Here is an 11,405-nt window from a genome sequence, read left to right on the forward strand (position 1 = left end):
AATGCTGTCTGGTGGGTGCAGGCATCTTCCCTGTATCCTCTCTCCAAGCTAGGAAGCAGGATTAGGCCTGTAAATGGCAAAACTCCCTTGCTGATTACAAGTGATAAATGTAGTCTGCACCTGCACCAATTCCTTTACAGGCACCCCTGAGTTGTTTTGGGAGCAGTGTGTAAGGGGCCAGGCTCAGCAGGAGAAAACCAATACGGATTCCAAAGGCTCAGATTGTGTGCAGCTCCTCTCTCTGCACAATGTGCTGCAAAGGCTGCCCAGCATCAGGATTTTTAGGCTGCCTGGTAGTACAGCCAGTGACAAATGCAGCAGAGGCACAGAAAGGCTGGAGACGTCACTTGGATCTATAACTTCTCTATCTGCAGATTTGCAATGTGCATATGAAGGATGCTTCAATGGGGTGAGGGACAGCCTCCCTGGGCTCTGCGTGGGAGAAAAAAGAACTGGCAGCCAGGAGCTCCTACCTGGCCCTGTAGCCAGAAGCTTGGCACGCTGCCTTCTCCTCAGCCATGGGGCTCACCTAGAGCTGCCCATATGTGCGGCCAAGACACAGACTGGTATTTTCACAGGGAAAAAAGCTCCAAGGCAAGAGAAACACAAGATCCCCAGGGGCTGGGAGCAGGAAGGTTTCCAGCCTGACAAGGCTGCCCCATACATTTGCTTTTTACCGGCAGTTAACAAGCCCTTCCATGACTTTAAAGCTACCAACAATAAATCAGCTGTAGTTAATAAATTCAGCACTGCTGAAAAAATAAGACATAATTCATGCCTGAATGGCACAGTAAGGCCTCGGCTGATACAACTCCACAAGTCAGAGTCACCCTTCTGAAAACATCCCTCAGCGAGCATCCTCCCGTACTCTGTCCTCACCAGTACCCAAGCAAACCCCCTGCTGCAGCACCACAGCCAGGATGGGAGTCATTGCTGCATGAAGGAGGTGTTGGGAATGCTGCAGCTGTTAGCAGCAACTGTGTCAAAATAATCTCTGAAGAACTGGCTTCCTTTTCTGATACAACATCTCATGATAATTGGAGGCTGTATCAAGGGCAGACGTCTCATCAAAGCAGTGAAAGAAATATTCAAGTATTCTTTTAGCGGCTGTTATTTAAATAAAGATGGAAAAACCCACTTTAAAGGAGTTTTAAAGTATAAAGCAAATGCTTGCAGCACCTTATTATTTAAAAGAGACAGGCTTACAGAGGCTGTGGCCATTTCCAACAATTTTTAGTCTCGCCCGGACGCATACAATAGATCAAATTAAACAACAACAACATTATAATGATTTTCATTCCAAGTTTTCAATGTCTTGAAATGTTAGTTTAACAGTGCTGCAATGAGATGGGTAAGTGCTGGTGTCTTCATTTTAAACACAAGTGACCTGCAGCAGTCTAGTCTAATGGGTAATAAAGCCAATTTATCCATGATATATCTCCTACTTCATTTACCCCTAGATTCAGCAAAACTTATGCTCACCTTTAAGCATATGCTTAAGACCATCCTCATATTTTTTTAAGCAGTTAAGAACGTGCTTATGTGCCATATAATTAGGATCATAAATACTGCGATAATGAGGACTGAAATAGGCGATTAAGGTCCACTCTATTTTGAGTCTTGCCTCACCGGTGAGTGCCAGGAATTTATCCTCACTGTTGAAGGTGTGGAGGTTCTTAGAGGATTAGCCTGACCACAAACCTGAAGTGTCTTAAAAAGTACAAATACTACATATGGGGTGTGCTCCTGAGTGCCAAATCATACCAAGTCTACGGCAGCACATATATTTACTTTCCCTAAATTAGAAAACTAATTATAAATAAAGTTTCATTAATTGATTATGGCCTTCTTCACTTTTTGTAAAAAAAACCCAACAAATAACTAAAGAAAAATAAGAACCACCAGAATTTTGTAAGCAGCTCTAATCTGGCAATAGAAGAACACAAGAAAAAACAGACATAAGGCCATAAATGCTACATTAAAAATGAAAAAGGCTTAGTGCATACTTGGCCTATTTTAGCGGTACCAACTACTCAGGATGGAAAGTGAGGCAAATTCCTAAGAAGTCGCCCATTTAAAAATCTCCATTCCTGTTGATGATGTGGACCTGCAGCACAATTCCCTGGGTATTTCAGGAACTTTGAGCTAAAACGCACGTGCACAAAATAATTAGGTCTTGGGGCCAAATCAGGTCTCAGTGTCTAAAGCAGAGCCAAATGCAAGTCCTGAGCACTGTGGGTCAATGCAGACCACACAGTTAGGCCAGTGTCTTTTGTGGGACAGTCTGTGAAGACATGATAAACAGACCTGTGGGATCTAGCCAGGCTTTTCCAGGAGAATTGAGCAGCTTTCAGGCAGTTGCTGGGGTCACAGTCCAGAGGCAGTTGAGACCTTACAGTGAGTATGCATGTGCTGCACATTACAGTTTGAAGGGGGAAAATAAGGTGCAAAACATGTCATGGAATGTCATTTCCAGAGCTGCAGAGAGAAGGAGGTTGATGGGCCTCCCAGGACCCTTACACCAGTGAAATACAGTGAACCACCCAGCCCAAGGGAGATGCACAGCCCACGCGAAACCCAATGTTTGCCACAACTGGGACATCCAAAGTCTCTAACCACCATGCTATTTTCCTCCTCCCCAATCTTTCCTCCTCAGTTCTTTACCCATAAATAAAACATTTCATTACTGAGTGATGAAGATTAAAATAAAGCAGGTGAGTCACCCTCCCTGGCACTGCTCCGCTCTTTCATCTGTCTCACCTCTTCTTCAACCCATTTGCAGCCCTGAAGGCTGAAGAAAATGCACCAGTGTGGAAATCAAAGTGGAGATGGAGCTACTTGTGCCCATGTGGAGAACAGAACAAAGACAGATGCATCTGGATCTGTATGGAGTTGAGAATTACATTGCTATACAGATTTAAACCAGGAGATTTTATGCACCTCCAATCGCACTTTTCACCTCAGATGCACAGCACTTGCTAGAGAAGCCAAACAGGAGCCATCATTCCTACTTTACCCACATGGGAATGAAGGATGGTATTTCAACAGGAATTTTTTTTTAGATGACTGATTGTGGGCTATGACATAATGGTCACTTTGTCAAGCTTTATGAGAATTACAGGAACAGAAGGATCCAAGAAGTAATCTGCTGAGTTTCTGTCTTCTCTGCAAAATCTGCTTGAACTTACAAAAGCCCAGGTGATGGGGAAAGCCTCCACCGAACAGTCTCCATTACCCTCACTCCTACCAGTATGCCACAGGTTTTGAGGGACTAATCCAGGGAGCAAAGAAAAAATAAATTCAATTCTCTAAATCAGGAAGGACTGAAATGTCAGTAATAGAATTGGGATGAATATTTATTCTCCTAAACCGAGATAATATGTGGCCTCGGTTGGCTAAATCTGAGTGAGATTGCCTGGCAGTTGAGGACATATTTCCAAAGAGCCGCTTAGGCTCCCCTGTGGCGTACACTTAGGTCAGTGAACCCACCCTATCAAGTCTAAAGCAACTTGAAAAATCAGGATTTGGATCTTGGCCTTTACAGCATGCATGGCCTTGAGCAGTACATTGCCATGGATGCTTAGGGAGAGGGAGCTCTTGCTGAAGTAATACTTGGAAAGGGGTGGGAAGGCCACAAACAGCAGCTGAGCCAGTTGCCTTGAGGAACCTGCTGTATTTGGTTGTGCTCTGACACCTCCTAAAAGTGCCAATGCCAAACTCAATCAGTGCCGATACTCACATTCATACCTACTTCTCTGCACCCAAGTGAACCACAGAGCTCTCAAGCCACCTGAAAACCACCAAAACCCTCTTTCATGTTGGAGGTGTAAAGCCACCAGCCACTCAGCATCTTCAGTTACTGAAGAGAAAGAAATTAATTGAGATTTACAAGTGAAGCATTATCAGTATAAACACAGGCTGATGCTAAGAGCATCCCACTGCAGCCCCTTGCTGGCAGAGGAGGTGGTGGGTCAGTCTGTGTCTAGTGAATACATGCACACATTTTCAAACTTAACCTCTACAAATCACATGAATCAGAAAGGTTTTTAAAATGTCTTCACTAAAAGCACTGAGCCTAGACAGTCTGCCCTCATCGTGGAGCTGCAGAAGCCATGTTTACTCATGGTCTTGTGCGGTACATCTACCCCCATCAGAGCATGAAGTGCTCTCAGGGTTGGTATCTCACCACTCCCTGGAAGGCAAAGGCTGCTCCTCAACCTGTCTGCCTCATCCAAGCAGCTTCTACTCCCTCCTTCCCATCTTGCCTCCCTGGTACACACCACATGGGTGCTGTTCAGTTCCATAATCACAAGACATTTGTGCCACCGTGGCACCCTGTGGGATCTCAACCAGGCACTGGGGGCCACTCCAGAAAGGAATTGGCCCATAGGCCATATTTGCTGTCTCACAGCATCCCCAGTTTTTTAAGGTCATCTCCTGTGGAAATGGCAACCTCTCCTTTAGGTAGCTGGACCCTACCTGTAACCTGTCTTGGGAAACAGCTGGACATGAAGCAGGATTGCCAGGGATGTCCTGACTGTTGTGGCCAGTTTGAAGGCAAAAAAACATCCTGACATGAGCAGCTGACAGGTCTCTCAACCTCAGCTACCTGGATGTAGGGATTTACCACTGCTGTCTGGAAATTGCCATGCAGATGTCCACCAGTGCACAAGGCTGCATACAACCTCCCAGATCCTGACACAGGAATCATCATTTGAATGAGCTCCTGCCCTTTTTCCCCTCTAAAGACCCCTGTACCATGGAGGTGTAGTCCATTCTTACATTTTGCCATTTCTCTAAAGGAAACCATATGTATTTATCCTGGGGAATGCCTGGTAGCCTGTGTAATATTTTTGGAAATAAATCTTTTCAGGGAATTTTAATCACTGTTGATGTATAAAAATAAATAACAGAATCTGTGACCAGATGGTGTGTTGGGTGACATGGGGCTCTCCTCACCATCATGCAACTGCTCACCAGCCTTTCAGGACTGCTTCAGTCTCCAGCCCTTGCAAAAGCTGCCTGCAAGCTCCTCTTAACCTGAACCAAATTAATCTTTAGGAAGACAAGAAACTCTCCATTTAAGAGAGAGAAACATTTTAAGCAAAACCCAGGGGCCAAGAATGAAAACAAGAGAAACTGCTTTGTCCCTGCCCAGAAGCTACTGGAGTTGATCTTCATTATAGCTCTGCTGGAGAAGCAGACGAGGGATCTGCAGCTCCTTATTTCACTGGCTTTCCTTGAGAAATCTCTCAGCTTTCCACTCCTCGTGGGAATTTTTTTTTCCTGCAGTCAAAATCATAGTCAATTTTGGTTGATCTGAAGAACGGAGAGTGAAATCCATTGCTTTTCATCATTCAGAAACCACTCACAAGGTTTTGACACAAAGCCAGTTTGGCTCAAAGCCGGGCCCACGGCCAGCTTGAAAATATTCCTGAACCTTTCAACAATCCCTGGCTGGTTTTCAAACTTAAAACAAAAGCCAAGATCAGGGAAAGTTTGTGAATTTTTAGCTTGTATAAGAAAACGTCTGTACAACTTGTGATAAATTCCCAACACTTATTTTCAGTTATTTTCATGCTGGGAAAATCTCTCAAGTTTCCAAACCCTGCTCTTTCCTCAAAGGCCATAACCATGTTTTTCCACAAAATGGACTGCTTTGAGAGATGTGATGGAAGGCATGGGATGCATCAGGAATCTACATGGAAAACATACTGTCCAGGTCACTCTTGTTTGTATTTATTGTTCCTTGTTTAAAGTGTCCCCAGGTGCCCCATCGCATAGGGCATTGTTGTAAGACTTTTGGCAGTGTTGTAAGTTGCTGGAGCTAGGTATCCCCTGCTGGGTTCATTCCTAACTTAGGAACACACAGGAATCCCCCTCTGAGCAGATGAATTAAAGGGTTTTCTGAAATACTTGACAGTTCTAGATATTCAGCAATATGACAGACCTCTTATTCAACACCTTAAGAATATTTATTCACACAGAGCAGGGCAATTATTTGTTTCACCTGGTGAAGAGAGTAGGAGCTGTATCTGTCCAGGTAATGCTGAACAGAAATACAGGTCCTGCAGCCACAAACAGAAAAGGAGGCTGAACGCGCACCGCTGCACTAGCTGGGATGCTGCTCTGTCTGCTGTGGTCAGCTAGACACGCACAAACACACAAAAGTTACTTAAACAATGAGAAGAAAATGCAAAATGTTTAAAACACAGTGCTACTCTTATGATATTGCTAATTTGACAGTCTGTCACTCCACAGTAAGCAAACACCATAAAAGGTCTATATAGCTCAGTTTATCTCCAAATTGTCAGTTTGACATATGCAAACAAACAACTCTAAAGCCCTTTTGCAGAGGATTCCAAAACCATCTCTTTTTCCTTTTCCTTTTCTTTCTTCTTTCTTTCTCTTTGTTTGTTTCTTTCATTCTGTCACTTCTGCATTCTACAAGCCTGAATCTATATATCAGGTTTAAGTCTCAAGAAGTTTTCATTATATGTAAGCAATATCACAGACATTCAACTTAATGGGGCTTTACACTATTTAAGAGACATCCCCTCTTTGTTCTGTATGCTACGACTCAGCATGGCCATATTTTTATCCGTCAGTGAACAACAAAAGCTCACAAGATCCTTTACCCCCTTCTTCATGTTGCTAGACTGTTGAGGCAACCCTACCTGGGGACCCCAGTCCTGCCCCTCTTCCCACACACCCCCTGCACCTAGAACAGCGTTACGTTACATTACAAGCCATCTGCTTCTCTCTCCCGTACAAAGTCACGTTTCACAACCTACCACTCAGATCAGCGAATGAGCAGCACATCAGCAGATTTGCTGCCTGCCCAAAGCTACGAAACAGCAAAACATTTCCCACATCAGCCAACCGGCATTAGATCCTATTTTACTACAGAACTCGGTAGCATGAAGCAGACAGAAAAGCACCAGGGAAACATTCATGTTAAGCGCACTCACATGCACAGATGCAGACTCAGACCCTGAAAAAAACATACAGATGGGTATCAGTGGAATAATATGTGTAGTCACGCAGCCTGGGTTGTTTCTGGCCAGCTACTCTTTGTGCTGATTGACTGGAGGGGATTAGAAAGGACTCAGCCCAAAAACGCAGTTCCTAATGCTCCTGCAGCAATTGCATAACAGAGACCAAATCCCATACCAAGCCCTGACCCTCAACTTACTTAAGACAAGTTCAGTGCTATCAGGCTGCATAATGGAAACATGTAATTCCCAGTGAAGAGGAATCTAGGTGGGATCCATCAACCTCCCCAGGGCTCCATTATTGGTTATTTAGGTTCTCTGATGGCCGACAATGGGAAAGAAAGCGTGGAAGGCTTACCAAGAAGGAAATAAAGTCATTTTTCCCCAAAAAACTTCTTCCAGGAGCTACTGGAAGCAGAAGCTTTCTGGAGTTCATTAACAGATATACACCTGCTATTAATTAGCCCACTAAAGGAAGGAACACTAAACCAAGGGAAATTGAATACATCCCAAAAGTAAACTGAAGAGCAATGAACCTGCAGACCATAGCTAACCTAAATATACATTAAGCCAAATACACCTATAAAAAGCAAAAGGAAGAAAACACAACAACCAGAAAGTCCATGATTAAATGGATGTGTCTCAAAAGCATGCAGAAAATATACAAACACTTCAGAACAGGAAAAAATAAGCTATATTTTGAAATAACATAAGAAGTCATGCAGGAATCCTAGGTACACAGGGAATATCTGAAGTTACTCCTCTGAGACCTGTCACTCCATCACTCCAGATGTGTATAGGTGCATGACAAATGAGGGCAGAGCCCCATCAAGTCAGGTGAAATCAAATTCCTTCCAACATTTGACTGAAACCTGGATGTCTTGTGTCTAGCAAACTGCAAAAAGCTTTAGGGAACTTGGCTGGGTCCTGCATCCTCCCCACACCTCCCCCACATCAGCAAAAATGATTATTTGCAAAGGCCGCAACTGCTTGTTGTTTTCTGTTTTTTTCTACATGCACTCACTAACTCATTAGGAATGTTTCCAAGCAGCCTGGTAGGGAGAAGAACTGAGGAAGGGCTGGGGATGAGACAACCTGGAGATGCTGCTGCCAGGGCCCCTTTGTCGAGCATCCCTGGGTACCCCTCGTGTTTTACCTGGAGATGCAGTCGCCATGGCAACTGGCGGGTGTTCCCTGGCGGAGCCAAAAACCAGCTGTTCCCGCTGCTGAGCCCCATCTCCATCCCGCAGCGAAGCCGCAGCTGCATACTGGTCCGCCCCGTCCGCAGCCCAGTGCATCCCAGTGCCCGCCAGTAGCAGGTCCTGGGGGTCCGGTGGGGCTGACATGCTGACAAGGCGGCCGCTGGGTCTCCGGCTCTCAGGCTGCAGCGGGAGCCACCGAAAGAGCTGCGGTGGCCACCGAGGACTGGATGATGCTTGCGGCCGGGCTGAAGTCTGGCTGGCTGCAGGGGCTCAGAGCTGCTGCTGCTGCTGCTGCTGCTGTTGCTGTATTTCCACTAGCGCTTGTTACGCAGGTGAAAATGGCTTGTTTAGTTGGAGCCTTCCAGCCCTTGCGTCACCCTGTGGCTGGCATATCACAGGGCAGGAATCTGCCAGCCTGGCTGCTCCTTTCCCCCGTTTAACTGCTTCAGCAGGGTAGGCTTGTGTGTGCAGGGGAAGAAATGCCCCCTTCCAGGCAGGCACACGCCTCCCTCTTCTCTCTCGCCGCCCCCCACACAGCGCGCATCCCCCTCCTCTGCATCCCTATCCTCTGCATCCCCCTCCTCTGCATCCCCCTCCTCGCTAGAGCATTCCAGGCACAGCACGGCGAGAGCGCCACTGGTTCGTCCTGCACCTCCAGGCTTGGTGGGGAAGGAAAGACACCCACAGCGAAGCACATCCTAACAGCTCCCCATTCGCCCCTCTCTCTGCCAGCCCCCCCCAGTCCAGCAGAGGAAGCCACACTCTGCAGCCGAGCACCTGTGTTTGCTTTCCCAGTTGGCTGCATTGATGATGATGATCACAGCTTATTGCATCTAAAAGACACTTGTCAAAATAAACTCACAGCAGGTGTCTGTCTGCCTGCCTTTTTATTTTTCCTTCTCCTTTTTTTTGTCTGCCATTGTGTTTACTTGCTTACTGTCTCACAAAAGTAATTCCTGCTTATGGAGGTGGTGTGAACTGTCAGGGATCCTTGTTAGTGAGAGCAGCAGTTGCATCAGATATAGCAAAGGTGAAAGTACATCTGTCATGCTTCCCAGGTGAACTGTGAACAAGTACCCTTACCATCTTTTCACAGATGAGGAAACAGAGTCAGGTAAATGCTATGGGACCATTCCTGCATTGCAAAGAGCTCTGGTGCTGACAGTACAAAAGAAGGAAATTACTGTCTTGCAGAAGGACCTCTTACTTGTGATGTGACAAGTCAAGTTACGAAGTGGAGAGTAACTGCTCCAGCTAGAAGACTTCACTCCAGCCAGAAGAATTCACTCCAGCCTGGCTCTTTGCCTGTTGGAGCAACAGATCTCCAGCTGTAATCATTATGTGACAGCATCCCTAGGCATGTTTTAGACCCTCTCCAGCCCCTGCATGCTTATGCCTGGGTTTGGAAAGTTAGTATGTTTCTACTCTTTCCATGCAAGGAGGTGAGGAAGTCCAGGATAAGCCCACAATGCAAGGTGAAGAGCCTCAGAAGTAGCCTCCAGCATTTTCATTTGCATTATCTTCCCAGGGAACTGCCACCCTTATTCTCACTCCAGTCCAGGATCTATTTGTGGGAGCCATCCTGCTGCTGCCTGAGTCCATGCTGTTCAGTCCCATCTCCCCATGGCCCTTCAGAGACGAGCTCCTCAGCACAGCAGGGTGGACCAGGAATAGAGATGGCCTTTTGGAGGTCTTCGGCCAAAGCTGCCAGCATGAGCAATGTGCTCAAGATCAGCCAAATCACACTGGAAGTGAAGTGACTGCTGCAAATACTGATACACTGCTGTCTCAAGCTCTAAGCAACAAGGGTGATTTTAAAGAATAGGGTATTGTTGCAGCTGGGTTTGCAGGGTAAAATCCTATTGTGGAGACAACGTAGGCCACCACAATCAAGATTTGGCTTTAAAAAGGGAAATCAGGTGACTGTTTCTACATTGTCATGAAAAAAAAAACCACTTCAAAAGTAGCTACAAACCAAGTGTACTTTCTTCTGTCTGCCCTGTAAGCTCTGATGTCTTGTCGAACAGCTTCTGCAAACATGATTCATGGCATAGCATCAACTGCACTTGTACACACAAGGTCTTATGGACTTAAGGCTCTACCTGCCCTGATAGCCACACTTGGAAATTCAAGGTATAGGCTAACGAGTTAATACTTAAGGAAGATTTCAAAAGACAGTGTGGGCCTAACCAACAGTAACTTCTTCCTTGTTTTGAGCTTCCCAGTGTGAAAAATAATGACATCAATCTCACTTTCCTCTTTTCTGTGTTTTGCACCCTATTTCAAGATCATCATTATTATACAGCTCATTTTACTTTCAAGGCAACACATAGTTCAACAGAGCATGCAAGCCCATCTGGGCTAGAACACAACTACTCCAAACCATTTGGCTGGAATATGGTTATCCAGAGGGTAAAGACTGCCAGGGAACTGCCTATTGAGCTACTGCTTTTTTAGAACAATAACAGAGCTTAAGTCTCACACAACATAGTCTCTCAAACTCAGCCCTACTTGTGAGTTACTTCTAGGTAAAGACACCTGAGATGATAGATAAAAAAAGTGTCTTATGCCAGCTTCAAGTTTTTTGATTGAAGACAGTGCTGTGGAAAAAGCTGCCTCAAACATGCAGATCCACAAAAATCCTCATTGTGAACACTGACTCTACTATAACTCACACATAAAGCATTTATTAATTAAGCATTATTTAATGTCTTTGTCGAACAACAGTGAAAATATGCCCATCCAGTGTGCTCAACTTGCCTCATAGGCACAAACTCATAGGATTCTCTTTATCTGTTTATGTCCAGACAGGATGGAGCTTGCTGCAGTTGAGTAGCGTATGATTTTAGTCATTATGTTTGTTCTGCCAAATCCCACATCTAAAGCTCACCTAATAAGCCATGTGACTCATGGTTCCCCCTTTGACATACACGATGTCATGCACAGTGTCTCATCTGATTATGATTCTGGTAAGATTCTAGTGACTTCAAAGCTACTATTAATACTGTTAATGATACAAAGTAGGTTTTCAAAAATACATTTTCCTGTAGAGATTTACACATATCCTTGTTCAGACTCTCTGGTTTTCTTTTGTGTAAATCAACTCTTTGGGGCACTCCTTTGTCACTATTTTTGTGAGTCAGGAATGGACTGGAGGGCTCAGGAGAAGGCCTGTGAGAGCACTGAGCCCCTGACAGCTTTGCTCTGT

At 45.2% G+C, this 11,405-nt stretch overlaps 1 protein-coding gene across 1 annotated transcript in view; it reads right to left on the reverse strand.

Moving 5' to 3' along the window:
- The window catches only part of RTN1 (reticulon 1), a 127,943-nt gene extending 119,478 nt beyond the window's left edge, over positions 1–8,465 (reverse strand). Inside the window, exon 1 of the mRNA XM_069856810.1 lies at positions 8,152–8,465. Within this exon, the coding sequence (XP_069712911.1) occupies positions 8,152–8,341 (190 nt within the window). The 5' untranslated portion in view covers positions 8,342–8,465. The remainder of the gene's footprint in view (positions 1–8,151) is intronic.
- Between the last annotated feature and the right edge of the window lie 2,940 nt (positions 8,466–11,405).

Source organism: Phaenicophaeus curvirostris, chromosome 5, assembly GCF_032191515.1.
Source record: "Phaenicophaeus curvirostris isolate KB17595 chromosome 5, BPBGC_Pcur_1.0, whole genome shotgun sequence".
NCBI lineage: Eukaryota > Metazoa > Chordata > Aves > Cuculiformes > Cuculidae > Phaenicophaeus > Phaenicophaeus curvirostris.